The sequence below is a fragment of the Oryza brachyantha genome, chromosome 12 (genome assembly GCF_000231095.2).
Source record: "Oryza brachyantha chromosome 12, ObraRS2, whole genome shotgun sequence".
Classification (NCBI taxonomy): Eukaryota; Viridiplantae; Streptophyta; class Magnoliopsida; order Poales; family Poaceae; genus Oryza; species Oryza brachyantha.
This window is the reverse complement of record NC_023174.2, coordinates 16448867-16472924: the sequence shown is the minus strand read 5'-3', so window position 1 is coordinate 16472924 and position 24058 is coordinate 16448867. Positions and strand designations below refer to the sequence as shown.

Genomic DNA, 24058 nt, shown 5'->3' with positions numbered 1-24058 from the left:
TTGGGTGAGCTACATCAGCTATTTGTTCAGCTGTGATGCTTGTATCATCACCACATTGTTTCAAATGAAAACTATAAAATTCGACCATATTTTTCCTTTTCTGACAAAAAAAAGGGGTACATATGATGGATGCGATTTGTGGTGAAAGCTCCGTTGCAACTGCTCCAAGTCAACTTTGGATTTTAAAGTTAAATTTGGATTTGATTCTGTGTTTTTTATTTTACATGTTTTGCTTTTGAATCGATACGTATACAAAAGTTTTACATGCTAATTATTTTTCATTTGCAAAAAAAAAAACACGAGGTTTCTCTATGGGAGCCGAACGTATGCTCACGTTCAAGCTGGAGCACAGAAAATTCCATTGCACGTTACCATCACAATTAGAAGGTAGAATAAAGCTCACTGCACGATCTGAATCGAATCAAATAAGACGAATATGACTAGACTTTGCTTTACTTTGTTTCACTGTTGAGAAATACTTAAGCAAGAGCATACACTGTAGTAACACATCTGAATCTCTGCAGCGACACCCTAGTATTCACATTTACAGAACGAACATGATAAAGATAAGAAACAAGAGCGAGATGACAGCAGCTACTTTACAAGCTTTGAGGGCATCTGTGATGCATACATACTTCTCTTGGATTTCAGGCCATGGCATATGTAGTTTTGTAGTCCACACCCAACACCAATAATTACGAGCAGCATGATGAACTGCTCACCATCCTCTCAGCTGGTCTCTGGTTGAGAACCATTCCAGCTGGTGCTTCTTGAGCCTGCTGTCCCTGGAGCAATCTCTTTGCTGAAACAAGACACAAGAATACAAGCACACAACCTTGGTTAGAAATTAGCGGAAGCGGGCTGTGCACAATTTTGTAACTGACTAGAGTTCTGTTGCTGTACAGAAATCCAACGTGAAAAAGATTTATGACAGTATATACGCACCGATCTCGTGAAATATATCGTTCACATTTATCGCCGTCTTCGCAGAAGTTTCCATGAAGAAGAGGCCATTCTCTTGTGCGTAGGTCTTTGCTTCCTGCACCATACAAAATTGAGCTTTCGATATGGATTCAACAATGTGAGCAGCAGAAGTTATGACAATGACAATTTTTCACTTCAAGCGCAGCACCATGCCACACACAAAAGATGCTATGTGTTATTTAATAGAACACTGAAGCAATAAGCAAACGCACACAAAAAAACAGGATGCATAATAATGTTGCCCTTACACATCTTATTATTATTATTATTTTTGTATGTAAACACTTCAATTCAGAGCTGCTTTTTCAATGAGGCTGGAGCAAGATAAAGGAGGCACACTTATCCTGTGCTATTCACTATGATACCATACCGATAATTCATCATCAGATCTGACAGGAGAAAAATGCACTGCTAAGGCCACATTATACATACTTTATGCTGGAAGCAGCGAGGAACATATAAGCATCATTATACTCGTTCCATGTTTTTTTATATGACGCCATTGATTTTTATATTTACATTTGACCATTTGTCTTATTTTGTTATAATTTGATTTATTATTATAGGAACTTTAAGTATAACTTATAATTTTGCATATTAAATTTTTGAATAAAACGAACAGTCAAACGTAGATCCAAAAGTTAATGGAGTCATATAAAAAAACATGGAGGGAGTACTTTATTATGAGATGCTGGTGACAAATATCACATCACAGTGACATATAATGGTTTCATGCAGAATGCAGTGGTGCATAGACATAATAACATAAGTGAAATTTAAGAAGCAAAAATGCATACTTCTGCTGGCACCTGCCTCGCCTCTACCATATCAGCCTTGTTACCAGCAAGAGCCATTATCGTGTTAGGGTTTCCTGTATAAAAAGAAGTTAATAACTGCAGAAATCGGACTATTAAAAAAACAGACACCCTGTGTTTACAGTGCTATAAAATCTAGGTCTACTTTATACAAGAACTGCACAAGTGGTTCAGAAATTGTACAAGATCAATATAGCTACATATTTACAGATGTTCAAACAGATAAAAATTGCAAAAGGAGAATTGGATTACCTTGTGCTTGAAGTTCTTGAACCCATTTTTTTGCACGCGTGAAAGAGGCCTAAAATGAAGAAAATAATGATCAGAATCGCTATAGATAGCACTTTTACCTAATGAGTACACTCAAATATAAGGGCATGAATGAAGTTGAACTTAAGTTTGTGCGCAGTCTAAACTAAGATATATTTAGTTCCTCCCAAATACTTATAGCGCAGATCAAATTCAGGTTTACTTATATAAGATCACAAGATACTGAACTGAAGGGTTCCTCTGTTCTTATGAAAAGCAAAGGGTCAACAGCACACAATAGGTCTCAGGATTTCCCAAAAATCAAGTACCTCTGTTTTCATTTAAATGACGTTGGTTAGTTCAAAAATACACTAACCAACACCATCTATTAAAGAATGAGGGAGCATATGAAGAGTATCTTCTGCATATGGTTTGCTCATAAGACACAAACACGGTAGAAAAACAGTGAAAACAACCACTTGATCTAATATTGGTTTGCCATATTGTCAGGATTAGGTATGTAGTTGAAATGCTATATTTGGACATGGGGGTTCTAACTGGCAACAGCAGAACGAATTTAAATCTTTGGATTACAAAAATAATAGGCATGCTTCCAGAGTGTTTTTTTTAATAATTAGAAGTATTCGCATTTAGCGTTTTTACCCAAAACATCTTTGTGTTTCCATCAAATATATCAGTCTTATCATGTCAGGACATGGTCGCACTAGAAACAAGATCAGAAGGGCATTATGACCTAAAACACTACTACTAGTACTTAGGAAGCTCAAATCTTTTGTCAGAGCAAAAGGATCAGAGTTAAATGTCAAAGTTGGTGTGAAATTATCTGAAGACCTGTTTTGATATGTTAATCACAGAACAAGGGTAATTTTACTCAGACTTACTAATCATAATTTCAGTATCGATGTCATACATCGAAGTGTTAAGACTGTTAGCAATTATCTACCAATTGTGGATGTGGTTTCATACTATTTGGTGTCAAAAGGCATGATTGCACTAAATCAGAACTATGAGAAACTATCATCAAAATGTACAGCATAATTAGAATTCAAGTAAGTCACGAAGTCTAGCACTAACCGCATTTGTGATGTCATAGACAACTACTGCAGCAGCAGCACCCCGGTAGTACATCGGCGCCAAGCTGTGGTACCTCTCCTGCCCGGCCGTATCCCAGATTTCAAACTTCACCGTCTCATCATTAACAGCCAAGGTCTGCGAGAAGAAGGCGGCGCCGATGGTGGACTCCTGCAGCCGAATGAACCAACAAAATTAAGCCTATGATCCAAAACACAAAAGCCTAGCCAATCTAGGTCGTAGTAGTTTGCATGTAAAGGAAATTCACCTGGAACTCAACAAACTGGCCTTTCACAAACCGGAGAACGAGGCTTGACTTGCCAGTGCCCACATCTCCAAGAAGAACCTGGTGAATCAACACACTGATAAGTAAACGCGTACCGGCATACAGCAAGACTCGAAATTAATTTGTGATAAAGATAGCATGTCGATGTCTCCAGTAAGTATTCTCATACTACCGGGAAAAAAAAGATGACTTTTTTAATGATCAGACTCAATAGTCAATAGATGAATCCATCCATCGTTCTTAGGAGGAAACAGTTTCCTCATCTAATCGCGACTAACACGGATGATCTTAGGGAATCCAGCAGGCCAAAATCGAGGGGGGAAAAAAGCATCTCGACGGCGCAATCAAGAGACGAAATTGAGGGGAGGGTTGGAGATGTGGGTTCCTCACCAGCTTGGCGTTGCGGATCTTGTTGCCGGCGTTGGCCGCCATCAGATCGACCAGGGGTTTAGATCGATCGAGCGAGCGAGCGAGCGAGCGAGCAGGGACGACGGGATCAAATCGCGCACGAGCGATTGGGGCGAGGCAGGATTCGATCAACTCCTGGCTCTTCCTCCGGTGGAAGCGAAGAAATCCAGAAAAAAAAAAACTCGTGACTTTTTCTTTTTGTTTGCCTTGCTTCTCTGAAGATGAGATGAGACGGATTGCTTTACGCTTAAGGCGACTAATGGGTGAGGCCTTTTTACACTTTGATCCCTATATTTTTCTGTAATTATTTATTGACAAAAAATGATTGAGACTCCTACTTTTGTAGTCACAGGTAGTGTTCGTTGTTGAATTTATACATGTTTTTCACAGATTTGGATTTCATACTTTCAAATATCAACTACAGTTTCATAAGCTATGCATGGCTATGAATCTTTCTGTCTACTTTGACTGGCCTAGTTGAGTTGACCTAGAAGCGCAGAAAAGGTCAACGGTCAACGACAACCCCGTTCGATGAAATTTGTTGAAAAGGTAGGGTGAAATTTCATAATGTGCGCTGACACGGCATGGCCATGGGAGACAAAAAGATGAATTTCTTCTTCATCTCTTTGTTGTTTGTGTGTTGTTGAACGTTGAAGAGGAACAAAGAGAAGAAATGTTGAGAAATCTCTGCACTTGTAATTTGGTGTGTAGCTTTCAGAAGGTGGTGGGTCAGTTGGTCTTTTGCTGCTGCTAACATTGCTGCTGGCTCTTTCTAGAATGCTCTCAGCTGCCTCAGCACTTTGTTTCTAATCATATTTTTCATCCATACCACAAGCTGACAGTTTTGCCACCGTGGAATCATTCAACGTAGCTAAGCATTAACCTGTCTCTTTATTGAGGGGATAGGATCTGATTAGCTTGTCGTATTAGCAAAGTGGTACTTTATTATCATGTCTGCACTCAATTCCTGCAGATAATCATATGTATCTTTGGAACTGAAAGAAAAAAAAATGTTGTGTGAATGATACTATGTTGACATTTTTTTTTGATTGGTTGTTTTGTGCTTAAGATCACTGTCATGACATCCCAACTCACTAGCTTACTGCAAGAACTCCTGAAAACCTGAACTTTTGCATGGCTTATTTTTATGGACAGAGACGGTGGAAGATGAGTGAGGACGATGGCGATCAGGATTAGATGCTCGCAATATAATATGCTCTAATGCAGAGATTAGATATATAGCATCAGAATAAGAAACTGGACTAATGCTAGTTGGTGAATAGATCAGTACTTCAGTGCATAGAACAGCTGTAGTATGTATACAGGGAGACACATACATCTGTGCAGTACAGGACTATATAGAAGCTCAAGGAATATTTTGGGAATGGATTTACAAGTATTAGTTTAGAGTACTTTGTAAGAATCGATGAATGAATACAAGATCAAATTAATTTGGCAGTAGTTAACTAACTAGCATTGGGAGTCTTTGAAAGCATGAATTAATGTGTTCAACTGTTGATGCTCACCTATTCAGTGAGTTGTGCATTACTATAGCTAATAAGCAACATGTTGATGGAAATCAAATCAACACAACCTCTGCAGTCAAACATCAATCCTCACGTAGCAGTGCTGCAGTGCTAACATCTAAATCGAACTTGCATTATCAGAAAGAAAGAAAAAAGAGAGAGAACATACTGAAGTTACAATCTCAAGAGTTGAACAGAATGAGCCGATCATAAGCAAAATAAATAGTCTCAAAAAAGTATTCCATTGCCGGGATTTGAACCCGGGTCGCCTGGGTGAAAGCCAGGTATCCTAACCGGACTAGACGACAATGGATTCTTGATAAAAAAAATGGCCTAGTTTTATTTAACTAAAGTCTAACCTGCCTTTGCTTTGTGATTTTTTTTTCGTACGTTTTTTTAGCGATATAAAAGTTAAGGATAAAAAATAAACTACAATAAAATAACTCCAAATCAACTCTAATTTTATGGTTAAAATTTAAATTTTGACTTACAAACATAAATATAAACAAAAAGATAATGCGTAAACTTTTCTTGGTATTTGTAGCACATTTTCAAGGCACTGGAGGTGGAGAAACTTTGTCCCACAAGAGTTTCTATTGTAAACAAGTGGTGTGCCAGTAAGTGCTGCATAAGGAACAAGGAAGTTTGAAGTAAAACGAAAGAAGATACGAAGTTTAGTCTTCTACTACCATTTTTTTTAGTTTTGTTGTTTCTTAGTGTGACGTTTAAAATATACTAAATGTTAATGAACCTTTTTAATTATCTATACTCCATCATAAAAGAGCAGTGATGAGCGATGAAAGCAAATCAAGTCAGCTGCTGTTCTTTTGCATGACGCTGAAAGACGTCCCTCCCAACTTTATTACTGTTGTTCCCAGTAAAAAAAAAGGCATGGAAACAAATACTAGTATCATTTCCAATTTGAGTGTATTTTATTTAATATATCTTAATATACAAAATATATAAGGGTGATTGTTTGATTTTTTTTTATGGAAAAGATCAAACAACATATTTGCAATTGAAGAATAATCTGTGAATAAAAAAAATTATATATCTATTCTCAGTGATCTAAAATCCAGTGCTAGAGAATAAATTTTGATGAAAAAAAATCTTAAAATCATCTTCGAATGTAAAATTAAAAATTCAAGATCTTATAAACATACGTATAAACGAAAATATGGGTATGATAATAGGATGGTTAGAGTTGTGCGACTTGACAAGCTAGTATGGTCTGATGATGATATGATATGATTATATATTCCTTGGGCCGACAAGCCCTCGAAAGGCTTCAAGAAGTGGGCCCAAAGTACAGTCCCTCCCCTCTGTTTCTCTTCTGTGGGCCGAAATCTAGCGGCCCGTGGCCTTAACTTGGACCGCAACGAGTTACCACTAATCCTCAACTGGTTGATCACCCCTAATCCTCATCAAGCTTACATACATAGTAGTTTCCAAGATCATTATATTATTATATCCCTCTTTAATTTATGTTTGATTATTTTCTATTTCATGTAAATATATAAGGGCATGTACAAAGGTGCCTATTAGTTGACTATCTTAATCGTTTAATCGTTACGTAAGCAAATTTGGTGATACGTAGAAAAGAGAGAAGGAGAGAGAAAAGCTGTTGTCATGTATGATGGCTTAGAGTCGACTCTTACTATTTATTAAAGGAAACTTTCTTACATGGGAATGTATAAAAAGGAAATTAGCTTAATAAAAAATATTTTATTGCATTAATGAAGAGACCATACCTGACTCCACCTTTATACGTATCATTTTAAAATAGACTTTTGTTGCTGACGTGGCTTAAGATAGAGCTCACAATAGACTCTATTGTTGAACATGCCCTAAGTTATAGCTAAAGTACATTTAATAATATATCAAAACACACCAAATTTTATCTAATTAGATATTTTTTAATAAGACGAATGACCAAACTCGCATCTAAAAATCACGGTGTTACCTCATATTAACAACCGGAGGGAGCATACAACTCAGCGTTGATTCGTTTCCAATGCAGTGGCGATCCTACGTAGAGTTTCTCGGGGTCCTCGGACCCCCGGATAAATAATTCATTTTAGTAAATTATATCATATTAATTAGTGCGTAAATAAAAAATTAAATAATTAATATGTATTGGATCTCTGATAATTTCTATTCTGGGTTAAGTACTAGTAGAATGGAGTAGCAGTATAATCTGGAGCTGCAACAAAGGAAAGAAAAGGCCGAGCAACATGGAAGCAAAATCAACACACTTGTAGCAATTGAACACACGGAAGAGCTCCTTTTGAAGGAAAATGATTATCAATCTGCTGCATCCCATGAGGAAAAATGATTAGCATGTTACAGCAGAGGGGCAGTTTGCAATACGGAAAAGCCCTTGATTAGTTGATTAACCTAAAGGAGATGAACTGAATCCCCAAAACATTCCACTGTAATAGTCATGCTTTTGCCGTTCCATGTGTACATAGATATTGATGACAATTATAGCAGGCAAGCAACAACGTTGTATTATGTTGGTTGCAACATAGATATTTATTACTGTTAAGTTGTTATAGTGAAAAAAAAAAGAAACAGAGATGGCTGTTTATCTTATGAAAAAAAGGAAAAAAATGTTCCATTGCCGGGATTTGAACCCGGGTCGCCTGGGTGAAAGCCAGGTATCCTAACCGGACTAGACGACAATGGAATCACAATTTGGAAAAGAAACAGAACTTTTTTATACCTATAAGTCACAACCAGTAGCTTTGAAGCCTGAATTGTACTTGTCTGAACGAGAGTTCTTGCTGAGTGTTGCTGATTTGCCGCTAATCATTTGAGTCCCTGCTGAGTGTTCTTGATTTGTCGCTGACCATTCTCAAATCAGCTAGAGGCAGACAAACTTTGTCCTACTGACTACTGTAGTTTGACCATGCCTTAGATTTGGTGAAGAACTCCAAATATTTTGTCAAACAGATGGAACGACAACGCCAAGACCTATATTTGTCTGACGAGCCAGTTCCAGCCAGGAACATGTATCAAGGGTGAAGTAGTCAGCATTTCTTTAAACAGCTTGTTATTTTATTATGTCTGTGAAAGTCAATCATCTCTTTCAGAAAAAAAAAACAGCACCTGATAGTTGGTAGTGGCATAAAGTCCTTCAGGCTTGCACTCTTTTACTATCTGACACAAATGACAAATCTGAAGAACAGGTCTTACAAGTGATTGTCTTCTCCTGCCTAGCTGCTTCTGAATAGTTACACTCTCCTTTCATTTATTGATGGCAGCAGACACTGTTCCTATTTAAATTTTGACCGCTTGTCTTTTTTAACAAAAATTCAGAAACAATTGAAATGATATCATATTATTAAAGTGTGTTGCATCCTAAATATAAGCATCAAACTTTTGTTTATCATAGACTAACCATTTAAAAATTATTAGCGGTCAAAATTTAAACAGCCATGGTTAATGGTACCATCTACCAAAAAAAAAAAATGGAGTACTTTCAGTAATTTAAGCTGGTTTTCATTTTTGCACAATGATTTGGTCTACACACATGCACATGCACACACAAAAAGTTTACCACTAGTAAAAAAGATTAAAGAGTTTACAGTGGTTTCAGTAACCACTTCTCTTAGTATGAAACAACGGGATTCCCTGTTTCATGCCTGATTAAATTACATCCTCATACGGAGATCGCTTCGAAAAAGATTGCTGAGGAATGTGTGATCAAGTGTCCAAGGAAAGATCAAACAGGTCAATCTAATCTAGCTGATGAGGTCATGAGGAGATAGATACATGGTCCTCCTCTTAGACTCTTCCACCGTTTATAGGATAGAAGAAACATTACATGCATGTTGATTTCTACTGCATAGAGGTAGAGGAAAGCACTAAGCATGCATGGTGGATGATGCAATTTGCAAAAAATGTGTTTTGGAAGCATCGGACAGTTTCACACCAAGTGGTTTGCCTTTTTCTCTTATGGATAATGAAGTGGTTTACTAGTCCTCCATGGATGTGTGCCTTAAGTAAACCATGAGGATAATGTTGAAGTTCTCTTGACAGAAAGGTTCAGCCTACAGTTTTCACTATCCTAGCAGGTCAACACTCAACTGTCATTTTCTTTTCAGACAGTTCTACAAGCAATGTACTCTCCATCAGTAAAACATGTCATTGTACATTGTACATGTGCTAAAAGTCAGGCTGCATCAATGTTGTTCTTAAACATTTAAATATCCTTTAAAATACAAATTACAGTGCCTTAACCAGTGGATTTGCTGGTAGCAACTGCCTGACTGTTGGATCGAGTCTAGAAGGTTGGAACTTGCCTACCCTGCTTTGAATTTTTTTCCCCTCTCTCTGTTTTGTCGATAGGAGAAGAATATGCTGACTTTGGTGATCGCAGGAAGAAGAAAAGGGCTCCAGACTCCAGTGGTCAGGATTTCACTTCCAGGTAAAAAACTTGGCTTTGATTGACAGTAAATTACTCGGACGGTGAGAGGTAAATATGAGTTTTACTTCCGTCCTTCCTTTTCCTTTTGTACCTCAAGGTACCAAATCGTTTCTCACCATTGGATCTAGCTAAATAGGACGTGCACTGTTAGATCCAACGATCAGAAACGATTTGATACCGCGAGGTACCGGTAACTCGAGGTCAAAACTCGGTAAATATATATCAACCCGAATCTACCGCGCATGCGCCGTGACGATGTCAAGGCTTTTGACAAAGTGCTTGCATGATCCTAGGAAAAACAGACAGTGAGAAATTGTACTTTGCACATTGTTCAACTAAAGCTTGTCAGCTTCTCCTACTTAGCCTAGATGGATGGACTCCAGAGGTGATAACAACATTGCATTCAGTCTTGACAAATGAAAATGACTAGGATTCTTCGTTTCTTTGTTAGGTTACCCATTGCTTGACGATTGGGAGAAACGGAGAATTCGTATTTGAAAGTTGGACCTTTTTTTACTGCCCCAACCAAAAAAGAAAGTTGGGCCTTTTATATAGAACGAAAAAAACTTCAGTACCTCGGTTTTCAAAAAAAACTTCAGTACCTTGAATTTAGACAGAGGAGTTTATTATGACCAAAAAGAACAAAACGAACAAGTAGTGAAAAAAATATACAAAATATTTACCATGCAAATCTGTACATGGAGGTTAGTGTGTCATGCAAGTCTTCAATGATCAATTTGTGGCCCCCACACATGATTTAACCTTAATTAACTCCAGAAAGTCACCAATAACAAATGAGAAAATATCCTCAAATTCTCCTCAGAGAGAACTTTTTAGAGGGGCCTTTTGTGAGCCACCTTGAAAACTTCTTTTCTTCAGTTCGTCTTACAAATCCATAGCTGTTGACTGAGACATATTTTTGTCCCGAATTTATCCTTTCTTCAGGCCGAACATGATGGACCCGACTCTCAACTTTTCCAAAGCTGGAAATGTTCAAAATTCCCCATTCCTTTTTCACTAGTAAATCTTGAAAGATCGATTCGCTCTCTGTGTTATATAAATAATCATGGAATTGCTAATTAATTAAAATCTGCAGCATCACTATCTACACAGTGACTAAATCCTATGGATACCAGTTGTTCGGTATGAATGGTATGAGATTCTTTGGCTCCTGCGAAGTAGCTACAAAAACAGCTGTAACTGTCTGAACCAAATCACAAGCTTCTCATTTATTCCTTAAGTTGCGGATTGCTTCCATTTATGATTTATTTTGATAGGTATTGTTACCTTCTTTGAGGAAGTCACACGAAGCGTCAAAATTTTGAGATTTGCTCCCGTCTAATAAAAAGTACCTCAAGGTACCGATATTTTACGGTACTAAATCGTTTCTCACCATCAGATCTAGCTGAGCAGGATGAATATTTTTAGATCTAACTAGATGAATATTTTTAGATCTAACTATTAGAAATGATTTGGCACCATAAGATACCGATACCTCGAGATATTTTTTGTTGAACTGGAGCAAATCTCCAAAATTTTAATTGGTTATGATATTTTTTTACGAAATACAGCATAAACATAGAAACTCATACACACGCGTCAAAGCTTGTATATTCACAACACACATACGTACACTCTATCGCTATGAGCACCTATGATGCTCCGCTTATCTTGAGATTGGTGAAGTTGCCTTTATTGATGGTATGTTATCTACCATCGAAAGAAATAGTAATAGTTACCCGTGAATATGTGCATGCATGTCAAGTATAGGATTTAAACCCAGTTGAACATATTCTCCACCACTAGAAATCTAAGTAGACTGAATCCATAATTTTGCAAATACATACACCAATAAATTAATTCTTTTTTGTAAGTTGCTATATATGTAATGTAATATTAAGCTGAGCTGCAAGTATGTTGGAAGAAATGAGTAGCATACCATCTACCAAGTCAAACAGTATCATCTGCTTTGACTTGGTAGAATGTCAATGTGTTTACTGCCTCTGAATAAACTGATCGACTCACAAGGTGATCAACGGTCTACACACTTGCACATCTCTGAAAACCATGTACTACATCTGTTTCTAAACGTTTGACGCCGTTGAATTTTTTATATATGTTTGACTATTCGTCTTATTCAATTTTTTTTATCAAATATGTAAAACTATATATATAATAAAAGTATATTTAATAATAAGTAAAATGATATAAAAATAATTAATAATTATGTAATATTTTTAAATAAGACGAGTAGTCAAATATGTATATAAAAGTCAACGGCGTCAAACATTTAGGGACGGAGGGAGTACTACATATTCACGCTTACCACCACTAGCAGCAACAATGTGATAATGGTACTTGCATATAAATTAATTCCTCCAATTTAATTTGCACCGGTAAATTAAATTATAAACATCACTCAAGAAAAATCTCCAGATTCGGCATATCATTGAGTTGAGCAAGTCATCAAAGGTACGGTTTATCTGCAGAATTGTAAGGAAGAGAGTTCAACTCCATTGACTTGGACTTAGCTAGCCGGCCAGGACAAAATTTCCAACATCCTATTATCCCTGGCTAGCTAACCCTGTCTAGTACTATAATTAATCAAGTATTTTAATTGAAAAATCTCGAGCAGTTCATAAATTATTACCTATTTTTGATATTTTGAGACGGAGAGAGTATATATTAATACAGCAGCCATGTCCATACTAGCTAGCTAACCCTAGAACTAAACCTCCATTATACACACACCAGCAAGCTCTGTCTGTCCTAGCTAGCTAGCTACAAGAGATTATTAAGCCATGAAGGACAAGAGGTTAGAAAGGATTATCAAGGAGAGTGGCAGCCCAGGCTCTGCAGGAACAGGATCAGCAGCTTTAGCAGGTGTAGAAGAAGATTTGCAGGATGATGATTTGGTGTTTCCAGGGTTTCGATTTCATCCGACGGATCAAGAGCTGGTGCGTTTCTATCTGACGAGGAAGGTGGAGAAGAAGCCTTTCAGTATCGACATCATCAAGGAGCTCGATATCTACAAGCATGACCCTTGGGATCTTCCAAGTAAGTTAGTTAATTAATTCGATTTTGTTCTTAATTTTGTAGGGGAAAAGAAGTTGGTGTACAAGTTGTTATCTTCTTAATTTGATCACATATATATCCACACACAGTTTTCTGATCTCGTGTGTTCTTCCTGTCGAAATTAATTGCCAAATATGCGCATATATAGATGGTTAAATGCACACTGTGTGATGCCTCCAACATCCTTGATCAATCTATCTTATATATCATTTCCTTCTTAATTCCGAGAACACTTTAAGAACATGAAGCAAGAGATACTTTTTTTTGAAAACCGAAGCCGGCCATGGCTGGTGTTATATTAAGAGAGGAGTAAGGAATTTACAACCCAGAACGGGTAGGGCTCTCCAGGGTGCCCTCGCTCTTTACGTTGGAGGTTTTATCTCACTGAAATTTTGCCCCACAGACCTTCTAGATGCTTATCTCGTCCTTGATCTTGCTCAGAATCTGTTAAGCAAGAGATACTTATATATAGTGATCACTTCATCACTTGAGTTGCACATATTAATTGGTGGTGAGATTAATAATATGATTAGTATATATAAGTGTTTCATGATTTTCTTTTTTGAGAAAGAGAGCCTCAGCTCCCCCTATTTCATTACTGAAATGAAAACGATACATACCAAGGTTCAGACCTAACAACACCGGAATAGGTGTATCCTGAATTCCTGATGGCTAATTAATTAATTAAATGCCTTCTTCAATTGAACCTCCATAAAATCATATCTATGTGCCATTGTTGGATCCGTTCAATTAATTTAGTTGGTTCTGATTCCTGAAACTCAAAAACTGAAAAGAGATCAAGATGTGATACCTAGCTAGCAGTTACACATGTATTTATCTCTGAATAACTCTCTATTTCTCCCTCTCAACTATGTATTGGAAAGTCGTTAACAAGAGAAGTTTATCAAATTAAAATAAATTCTCAACAAAGTAAAATCAGATGAAGAGATCGATGAGAGAGCAGAATGCAATCAATTGAGATGCATGGTACGTGAATGAATATGAATACGTGTCGTCGTTGTGGATGCAGCAGAGGCGAGCCATGGCGTGGTGCTGCAGGGATCGTCGTCGACGACGGAGAAGGAGTGCCGCTACTTCTTCTGCCTGCGAGGGAGGAAGTACAGGAACAGCATCCGCCCCAACCGCGTCACCGGCTCCGGCTTCTGGAAGGCCACCGGCATCGACAAGCCCATCTTCTCGCTCACCGGCGCCGGCGGCGACTGCATTGGTCTCAAGAAGTCGCTCGTCTACTACCGCGGCAGCGCCGGCAGGGGCACCAAGACCGACTGGATGATGCACGAGTTCCGCCTCCCCTCCTCCTCGCCGGCGCCCGATCACCCCGCCGCCGCTAATGCCAACCTCCAAGACGCAGTACGTCAGCTACATCTATCTAATCCGATCCATCTTGTATATCTTCACTGGATTCATGATGATCAATGGCATGCAGGAGATATGGACGATCTGCCGGATCTTCAAGAGGAGCACGTCGTACACCAAGGGCAGGGCGGCCGCCGCCTCCATGAACAAGCGAAGCCACCATCACCAGCTTCAGCATATGCAGCACATTCAGCAGCAGCAGCACTACTACCACCATGACCACTACCGTCGCCACTACGCCTCCATGGCGGCGGCCACCAACAGCGTCGCCGTCGAGTCGTCGGACGCCGAGACGACGAGGTCTCAGCTGCCTCAGCCTTACTGTCATGTCGACCTTGCTGATATTCGTCATCACCGGCAGTCGGCGCCGTTCATGCTCGACTTCCATGCTGGGGCGTCGTCGTCGTCGTCGGTTGGGTTCACGGATCAGTCGACGGTGACGGCGGCGGCGCAGCCGGCGCTGTCGTCGACGGGGTGGAGCGAGCTGGTGAGCCTCAGGGATGGCGGCGGGAGCAGCGGAAACAGTAGCTGGGATGAGTTGGGGAGGATCATGGAGATCTCCACGAATTCTCCTAATTACATGTAAATTAATGGAAATCCCCACTTTGCAAAGCCTCTGGTAGCTCTAACTTCTCACAAAAAAATCTCCTGTGGTTAAAAACTCCCTTAAATAATTAACATTTAGATTATGAGAATTTGCGGTTATAGAAATATAGAATAGAGAAAATGAATTAGAAGTAATAAGCTAATAAACTCAGCCTTGTCTAGATTCTCATCGTCTACTTCTTAAAATTTTAAGATCTATAATGTTTTTGGAGTACTCGATTACATATTTATATCACCTTCGTTCTTTTTTACTTATCTTTTTAGACCACGATACAATCTCCAATACACATGTTTCATCGTCACTTTGTGTGTGTATATATATTATATATATGAAATATATGTAAAAAAAATTAGGAGTGAGATCTTGTCTACGGAATTCAAGGAACCTTGGGTCATCTGGTACCAAAGTATTCGCGCAATGTGCAAAGAGGAAGAAGACATGTGGATTTGTATTAGTTAGGTCATAATAGAGGTAATAGCCCAGACTAGTTTGTATGTATAATAGATGAATGGATCATACTAAGCATAGCCCTATTTTATAAGAGCTTCTAGCGGCTACAACTTCTCATATAATATTTAACTGCTAGAAGTTTCCTAAACAACATCCAGATTACGGGAATTTGTACACGTAGAATTTGCAAAATGAACTAGAGGAATCTTAAGCTTCCTTAAATATGGCCATAATATGTGATTTAATCCAGTGTACCAATTGATCTCGATAGAAGTGCTAAGGACTGGCTTGGTGTAGCTTAGATCGTCTAACTTAATAAATATAAAAAAATAAACGAAATAAAAGGTACGAAGACGTGTTTTTCGAGAGGTTGGATGTACTTACTTCATTTTTTATTTGGCGCGATTAATTTTTAGGGTTACCTTTGACCATTCATCCTATTTAAAAAATTATGTAATTACTGATTATTTTGTTATATTTCCATTCATTATTAAATAACTCTAAGTATAATTAATAATTTTATATATCTACATCAAAAATTGAATAAAACAAAAGGTCAAATACATACCTAAAATTCAACTAAATAAAACGGATGGAGTAGTTAACTATGTCTAGCATCCGTTCTATGACTAGTTTGATAGATCTTTTACTTACAATTTATATAAAGGGAAATTTTACATACAATTTTCCCTTTATATTATATAATTAATGAATGAAATATGTTATGTATGACTAGTTTGATAGATCTTTTACATAAAATTTTTATAATCAATGAATGAAATATGCTCATTTCTGAACGACTATCAGACCCATTAAAAATATATTTCCCTCTTCGTAATATTTATTTATATTTTACATCGGTAAAAAATAATCTATACATTAGAAGCCAAAACACGACAGTTCTACCAAATTAACCATAAAAAGTCTATAGTACATCAAAGATGTAAAGTGGCTTTTAGGAAAACACTCCGAAAACATTTTAAATGCTTTAATCAATACACACTTGTAATCTACAGTATGCTAACAACAATACACATACTCCTAACTAATTGAGATTCTTTTAGATTTGTCATGTGCAAAGCTGTATACTGTGTACGCGTAGCGGTTTACGAAGTGGAAAAAAAAATAAAAAAAAATCAGCTGTTGCCTGTTTGTGTGTGAAGCTCACGCACCTTCTCCGCCGCCATGGCCGCCGCTCGCTGTCTCCTGCTCCGAGCTTCGCCGCCAGCGCCGACCCCGCGGGAGATTTCGAAGGCCTCCTCCTCCTCCTCCTCCTCCGCGGCTGCCTCGCTCCCTCTCCGCTCCGCCGTTCCCCCGAGCTCCAGCCGCCGTGTCCGGCCGCTCCGGTGCTCCTCTTCGTCGTCGTCGTCCTCCTCCTCGTCGCAAGGCTCTGCGTCGCCGGATATCGCCCTTCTCCTTGAAGTGGAAGGGTGAGCGAATCACAGATCGACCACCTGTATTTTGATGCTTGGTTCCTTTTTCTTCTTGCGAGCAAAGGAGCGACCTTTTTCATTTCCCAGCTTCTAGTTGTTGTATATAGATGTACAAAGTGGTTGCAACTAGCTAAACATAATCAGCGTGCTATTAGCTCTTGTTTTCATGAGATTAGTTTTTATTCTGTTGATGATGTGCTCCCTGTACCAGCATGGTTCAAAAATTCATGGAAGCTGCCTACACTGGTTGTGGCATTCTATTAGTATCAGTGTTGTCACTTTGTTAGGAACTCGGGATAAATGTTGCTTCCATTCATGTTGTAGTTACTTGGGGAACTGATTGATGAGTAGCTGTAGCTTTGTTTGTCGCTTAATTGGGGCTCTGTTCTATTGGGGGCTCTGCTCTTTCTGATGTCCTTTTCTTTTATTCTTTCAGAGGACTCTTTCTGATTGTGTAATACACTTTTCTATGTTTCTCCAGAGTTCTTGCAGATGTCTATCGCTTTGCCAATCGCCAAGCTTTCAATGTAGGTGCGAACAATGTAAATATACATCTTTGCTTAGTGTCATTCCATTTCATTTCTTTCGTCATTCGATCTGGCCTATGCGATGTCAAGATTCAGGGGAGAAACATTGAATTATACTGACACCATTGGGCTATGTAATATCTAACATGTTTTTTCTATAGAATAAAACTTATTCGATTCTAACAGAAGAAATATAGCATATAGCTCTGCAGATGTGTAATTTTGTTGGCCGTCTTATTGCTTCTAACACGATTTTAACATATTTTTCATCAGCATTTCAAAACCTTGGGCTGGATTGTGCAAATTGGACAGAGCCAATATATGCTGATTTAGTGAGGTGCGTATTGGATTTTTTAGCTTACTCAAACTGGGACGTGTGCTCCCTTCAATTGCACTGGGTCATTATTGGCATCACTGAATATTTTTGCCTGATACTTTTTTTGGTCTCTTAAGTTCTTTGCAAACAATATAGTTTGGACTCAACTGCATGAAAGACTATCCTTCTCTTTATGTTTTTTTTATTCATCTAAAGCTCTGTAGTTTTTTAGGAAAGCTAGTGGTGACGAGGAAAGGATGCTGTTATTATTCTTCAACAGGGTACACCTGTCTCTTCACCTATCTGCCATATTTGACTGAATAAGACTATTGTTTCTGTTCTCTTATACTCATTCATTGTGTACCGCAGTATTATAGAGCTGACTAACTGCATATGCTGATTCATTATCATCCTTTCCTCTGACTTGCACAGATCGGGTGGCCTACATCATTGCCAACTAATGAGAAAGAATCATTTATAAAAAGTGTTCTTCGTGAAAAGGTAGACACATAATTCATCAAGCATTCCTTGACAACTTTATGCTACGCAGGCACTTAACATGAATATTCACCATATCGGCACTAAAAGTCTGAACTTTTCTATGATGGTTATTCATAGGCAGAATATCTTTAGTTAGGATTGGCTGTGTTGAGTAAGAATCTCAATTCTCATGGGTTTATAATCTAAAAAAAATTCTCATGGTGTACCATGCATGGTTCTGGTATGGAAGATCATTAGCAAACTGATTTTCTGAACCTGGATTTTTACAGAGTTTACTAGTAAGAAAATCATTTGAACTTGGTATACCCTGAAAATGGGGCTGCATATTAACAATCCAGTGCACTAACTTTCATCCTTGGATTTGTTAATTTCCATTTCGATTTTAGATATGATTTCAATCAACTATTGAATTTCTTATAATCGGGAGTCCAGATCAACATAGTTGAGGGATGTTATTTTTCCTCTCTTCCCGATAGATCTAAAAGTATCCTTCTACTGATCTTTTTTATGCATGCTTCTTCTCACAGCTCAAAGCTTTGGAAGTGTTCTCAGCTTCTGATAGCTTACCGCTGCGACCTGGAGTTGAAAAGTAAGTTTACTGTTCCCTGTTTAAATCTCTCTCTCGAGAAAGAATCCCACGATAATTTGATATTACTCATTGATAGATCATTTTCAGAATCTTTATAAATTATACTTGTAAGATATTATGACCATAGCGGTATCCAAGATAGTTCTTTTTGGGATTGCAGTTATCTGCAAGAAAGGATCGCAGTCATGGCATCATAAATAAAAAATTTCTGTGTGTTCTTGTACCCATGCATCATGCTTTATTTGATTATTTCCATCAATGAATGAGCATTTGTGAGCAATATCTTTCCTCTCTGTCCTTGTTTTGATGTTTTGTACCCATATGTGCATTCATTTCTCTTTTTTGTGCTATGTGCTTGCTTTATGAATTACTACCTTGGACTTGGAACTTGAAAGTTGCATTGTGTTTGATCATGTGTATGACACCATTCAAAGGTTCATTGATGATGCACTTAACGAGGGTGTGCCTGTGGCCATATTGACAACATATGGGAGAAATGGAGAGAAAACTTCAAGGTTAGATTTATATCTATTGATTTTGTTTGTCAAGTCAATTCTTGTGATTCTCTCAAAATAAGCTTTCCACTCTGGGACATGCATGATGCTCTCAATGTGGATCTGTTCATGGTAATGGCTTGAAACAGTCTTTGCATATTATGTGCCTTCTATAGTTCTACTTTTTGAGTGCAGATCTATCATTGAAAAACTAGGCCAAGAGAGAACATCAAAATTACATATTATTGGGCAAGAAGATGTTGAAAGAAGCTTATATGGGCAACTTGTTCTTGGTGAAGGAATTGCGTCCAGTCTGGATGAACAGCTAGTTAGGGAAGCACAAAAGGCTGGTTAGTATTGTTATAACAATTCAACCCTTCTTCATGTCTTTTAAGTGTCTATAACATTCAAAGTTTTACCCCTCCATTCTGCATTGTGGCAGCTTCTGCAGAGAAGCAGAGGATAGCAGAGGAGGTTGCATCCATTCTAAAACTTAGTGTTGACATCAATGCAGCGTCTGAAAGGTTATTGTTGTTTGCTGATTATTCATAGGTTTTGCACTTTGATGAGACAAATATATCTGAATTTCACTGTCTACTTTGCATCATCAGCTCCGAGAAGATTATAATCACTCTGCGTGCTGGGTCTGAGTATGTTGGACGCGACGTTCAAAACTGCATTCTTGTCGCAGGTAGCCAATCTGGCGTTCTTGCAGCTGAGCGCATTGGTATGCCATGCATAGTTGTTCGAAGCAGGTAAAAGTCGATTTCGCTTACAATTTGCTCAATCATTCTGCTTTCATAGGTGCTGTTTTTTGGTGCTTGTGTTTTCTATTGTCTTACCTGTTCCTGCCCCTCCCAGCTTAACCGCCAGAGCTGAATTCCACTCTGCGAAGGCCGTCATGGATGGATTCGGTGGCACTGACTTGACCATTTCGAAACTGTTGAGCAAGAAGTGGTCTTGACAACTTAACAGTACATTGGAGTTGTCTGGTACATTGGTACTGGTGTGAATTTGTATGTAACCTATGAACTGGGTTTTTTACAACCAAAATGAGGTTTTTATGTTGTACGTTGCTGAAAGAAAACTATGAGAAACACAACAGGCATCGTTTTTTTTTTAACAAAAAATGTACTGAACTCGCTGTACTTGAACTAATCAATTGAACTCACTGTCTGGTTTGATCCCTGCCTACGAATGAGTAATAAAATGGTGATTTTACAGCTCAACTGATGAATACCTGAATGATGCAAGTCAGCTGATCAATACTTCAATGAGGCAATTCAGTTCATCTGATAGTGTGGAGCCACACAAATTCAATTCAATTGCCAGCATCTAATGTACCACATCATGTTGTATATCTTCACCTAACTATTGTTCTGAGTCCTGTATCCCACTATATATATTGAAGTGCAATTCCTCAAGATCAGAACGAAATCACTGTAGTGTGCTTCAGGTCCCCCCTTCCTCCAATGCCATTGATCACCTAGAGCAATCTGCTGGATGCATCTGATAAATTGTCACCTCTTCTCCAGTTCACGTCCTCGGCAGCAGCTTGGTTCTGCTACGAATAGGCATGGAAGGCATCAGTAAGCTTAAAGGTTCTTTCAATAGAGTTCAAAGAACGATATGTGTAGGTCAAATCCTATAACGCTAATGAGATTCCCCCAGAAAGTCCATACTTGCCAACAAAAACACAATGTAAACTGGAGCCACACCACCACAACGTTAAAAGATATCATAAGGGAGAGAGACATTTGACATGCTAATCAAATGATTAATCTATAAAGAGTCAATCCAATAGATCTGCCTATGTTTTGTTAGGTATGTAATTCATTGTAGCTAACTGTAAAAAAAATACTTTCTCATCACAAGTATCCGTCCATGTTTTTTTACGGATTGTTAAGCATTTTTAAATCTGATCTACCTTTTTCAGAGCAAATAGAATCACATTTGTATTTAGTTTCTAACAGCATGCTCTCCCTCTTACCAACCCTCTCACTAATGGCGGCTATTAGTTATAAACGGAACGAATGCTTACACTGTTTATTAGCTTAGTGAGTTCATGGCATGACATGTATCCTTGACACTTGCTGATCTCTTGTTGCCAATGAGAAACACAAACTGTTCCAGCCATCTTTTTTTTTCTGAACAAAAAATGTAATGAACTTGCTGTACTTGAACAAGGAAATTGAATTCATTGTATGGTTTGGTCCCTGCCTATAAGTGAGTAATAAAATGGTGAGTTTTCATCAGCATTTCAAATTCTCACGCATCCGAGTCCATAAATGTACACACTGCCGTCACAAGCACATGAATAATTGAATGAGGCAATCAATCCTTTTCTTTTACAGCTCAGCTGATGAATAGTTGAATACTTGAATGAGGCAGTTCAGTTCATCTGATAGTGGTGGAACCACACAAATTCAATTCGATTCAATTGCCACAATCCCATTCACCCACATTATGTTGTCATGTTGAGTACTATCATACATATATCTTTCACCAAACTATTGTTCTGAGTCCTCAATAGCAAGCACTAAATATATTGAAGTGCAATTCCTCCTCAAGAGATCAGAAAGAAACCGCTATACTGTGCTGCATTTCCTCCTTCCTCCAATGCTACTTATCACCTAGAACGGCTAGAACAATCTGCCCTATGCATCAAATAAATTGACACAGCTTCTCCTGTCCGTCCATCTAGACAATCTGCTCGATGCATCTGATTTTGTGGCCATCATGATCACTGCTTTGTCTGATATGCATCTCCATTGCACTGAAGCTCCAACTCTCTGTAGGCATGGAAGACATCCGGAACTTGACAGTAACTGTGTGATGGTAACACGTAAACGATGATATGCTCCACGCTTCATGAAATCCATCCACCATATATTTTACCTATTGTTTCCTTTTGAATGAAGTGTCTATGCTCGTATGGTGGATGTACTTAGAGCATCCCTAACAGTTCATCTAAATTTGATCATCCATATCTAAACTAGTTTCATCCTTCATATCTTTTTATGCTCCACTAGATCATCCATATATAACATTCTCTATATCTCTTTGGAGGATAGAGAGAGATCATCTAAATATAAATGTTCTCTCTTCAAATATGGATGACATCTAAAAATAGATAATAGGATAGCTGTTCTATTAGAGCTCAATTTGTAGTCTTCATCTTCTATTTTTAGGATAAATGATGGGATAGATGAGCTGTTGGGATGCTCTTACAAGCTACTTCTCTCGTTCTATATTATAAGGCTTTCTAGATTTGTCTATATTCATCCATATATCAATGTATATTATATATATATATATATATATATGTCTAGATTATTAGTACACATAAATTTAGGTAAGACTAGAAACTCTTATAATACGAAACAGAGTGAATATCTAATAGGTCAATCACCACATGGGCCTACCTAGTCAGAATGGAAACATATGTCATATCAAATAATATGCATGCATATTATTTGATATGATTAGGTTTAAGTGAGTAATTAAAATTTGCATGTCAATCTAGCGGCGAAAGAATTCGTATGTGCTTCTTCTTGGGTTTTCTTAACCCTAGATAAATTTCTGTGCTTACCTATGGATAAAACAAATAAAAGATCATGACATTATCTAAATAAATAAAAGTATAGTTTTCATGAAATATGCTGCCCACCTTTTTGCTATAGAAAATAATGCTCAACTCTGTTTATTTATTTTTATGTAATATTGAGACGTTTAAGGAGTAATATATAAAGATTAATGGAAGTAGATGAGTAGCAGATTCACATGCATTCACTGTCTTCTTAAGAAGTATCGATATCATCAGCATTGCCTAACCTGTTATGCTTTCCCGTGCAAATTAAACTACCTTGTTTCTTCTAAGAGTCTACTGTCTAATAATTAGTAAATGGAAGATCTCTTCTTCAGTGCTTTTGCTGGTACGATTCTATTACTAATAATATCACCAGCGAAGATAATATTAGCCATTGAATTATATATTCAGTAGAAACATTTTTTGTTTGAGATGACTAGTAGAAATAATTATACCCACTTAATTCTACTATTTGAGGTGGTGGTCTAAATACAGATGATCCATTGGATGAAAATAAATAAATAAAGTATAGATAATTTCTACTAATAGGAAATACCGCCATAAAATAGGACCAACGGAAGAGAGATCTTTTACCATCTTTGAAAAGTACCAGTGTAAAAGTGTGGTAACTTGAGATATATTGTATCTTGAGGTATGAAAAATTTATACTAAAATTATTCTTGATACCTTGAGATACTTTTCGAGAATGATAAAAAAGCCCAAATCCTTTAACTCCCATGGTATCAAAGTATCATTCCAATTAAGCTACTGAATTGACTGCTACTACATATCATCAAGATCACAACCTTAGCTAACATCTAGGGGAGATTTAAGAGTGGAGAGGAGAGTGACAAATATGTTACCATTTACTTTAAGATTGACAAAAAGTTAAATGTCCCAACACTGTGCTTAGCTTCCTTTAAGCATATATGTGATAAGCACATGCATGATATGAGAGAAATACATTCCACCGTAGAAGTAGAAGTAGAACACTCCATGAGACTCCAGCAAGCTCCATTTTTGCTTTGCCACCTTCCTTGCTCAAATCAAGCATCACTACACAAAGTACACACATACACCGTAGAGGTAACTGCTAGCTGAGAGAAGCTTAATTAGCATACAATTTCGCCATTGCTGCAGGTGTAGCTTGTAGCTCTCTGTAGGCATGGAAGGCATCCGAAACTTGACAGTAACAGCATTGCATATTCGGCTATATAGCTTCAGAGGAGGATGACATGGTCTCACCTGCAGCCAATGCAAAGCTAAAGTCAATTGTCGGGATCGGCCGACCTGATGACCTCCGACGGA

General features: G+C 37.9%; 3 protein-coding genes and 2 non-coding genes across 5 annotated transcripts; 2 read left to right on the top strand and 3 right to left on the bottom strand.

The window, feature by feature from the left end:
• Positions 1-395: 395 nt before the first annotated feature.
• On the bottom strand, positions 396-4061 carry LOC102709418 (ras-related protein Rab5A). The gene is made up of 7 exons (XM_006664166.3): positions 3817-4061; positions 3409-3486; positions 3144-3311; positions 2052-2100; positions 1782-1855; positions 946-1039; positions 396-802 (listed from the first exon to the last, which is right to left on the bottom strand). Exons 1-7 carry the CDS (start codon positions 3856-3858, stop codon positions 696-698), a joined length of 612 nt encoding a protein of 203 aa, XP_006664229.1. The 5' UTR covers positions 3859-4061; the 3' UTR covers positions 396-695.
• Positions 4062-5599: 1538 nt separating this feature from the next.
• Positions 5600-5673, bottom strand: TRNAE-UUC. Its single transcript has one exon. It is a non-coding gene; the product is annotated as a tRNA-Glu (tRNA).
• A 2302-nt stretch (positions 5674-7975) lies between these two features.
• Positions 7976-8049, bottom strand: TRNAE-UUC. Its single transcript has one exon. It is a non-coding gene; the product is annotated as a tRNA-Glu (tRNA).
• A 4544-nt stretch (positions 8050-12593) lies between these two features.
• On the top strand, positions 12594-14830 carry LOC102701410 (putative NAC domain-containing protein 94). The gene is made up of 3 exons (XM_040529892.1): positions 12594-12849; positions 13901-14238; positions 14315-14830. Exons 1-3 carry the CDS (start codon positions 12594-12596, stop codon positions 14828-14830), a joined length of 1110 nt encoding a protein of 369 aa, XP_040385826.1.
• A 1586-nt stretch (positions 14831-16416) lies between these two features.
• On the top strand, positions 16417-20281 carry LOC102709129 (CBBY-like protein). The gene is made up of 11 exons (XM_006664165.2): positions 16417-16731; positions 17216-17265; positions 17535-17598; positions 17810-17858; positions 18010-18078; positions 18606-18667; positions 19102-19182; positions 19357-19511; positions 19604-19685; positions 19773-19916; positions 20023-20281. Exons 1-11 carry the CDS (start codon positions 16487-16489, stop codon positions 20123-20125), a joined length of 1104 nt encoding a protein of 367 aa, XP_006664228.1. The 5' UTR covers positions 16417-16486; the 3' UTR covers positions 20126-20281.
• The last annotated feature ends 3777 nt before the right edge of the window (positions 20282-24058 follow it).

Coding starts and splice junctions, on each gene's coding strand:
- LOC102709418 (XM_006664166.3), bottom strand. CDS start 3,858: ATGGCGGCCAACGCCGGCAACAAGATCCGCAACGCCAAGCTG. Junction 3,312..3,408: donor GCCAGTTTGTTGAGTTCCAG/GTGAATTTCCTT, acceptor ATTCGGCTGCAG/GAGTCCACCATCGGCGCCGC. Junction 2,101..3,143: donor TCTATGACATCACAAATGCG/GTTAGTGCTAGA, acceptor TCTTCATTTTAG/GCCTCTTTCACGCGTGCAAA.
- LOC102701410 (XM_040529892.1), top strand. CDS start 12,594: ATGAAGGACAAGAGGTTAGAAAGGATTATCAAGGAGAGTGGCAGCCCA. Junction 12,850..13,900: donor TGACCCTTGGGATCTTCCAA/GTAAGTTAGTTA, acceptor TGGATGCAGCAG/AGGCGAGCCATGGCGTGGTG. Junction 14,239..14,314: donor ATGCCAACCTCCAAGACGCA/GTACGTCAGCTA, acceptor AATGGCATGCAG/GAGATATGGACGATCTGCCG.
- LOC102709129 (XM_006664165.2), top strand. CDS start 16,487: ATGGCCGCCGCTCGCTGTCTCCTGCTCCGAGCTTCGCCGCCAGCGCCG. Junction 19,183..19,356: donor AATGGAGAGAAAACTTCAAG/GTTAGATTTATA, acceptor TTTTGAGTGCAG/ATCTATCATTGAAAAACTAG. Junction 19,917..20,022: donor TGCATAGTTGTTCGAAGCAG/GTAAAAGTCGAT, acceptor TGCCCCTCCCAG/CTTAACCGCCAGAGCTGAAT.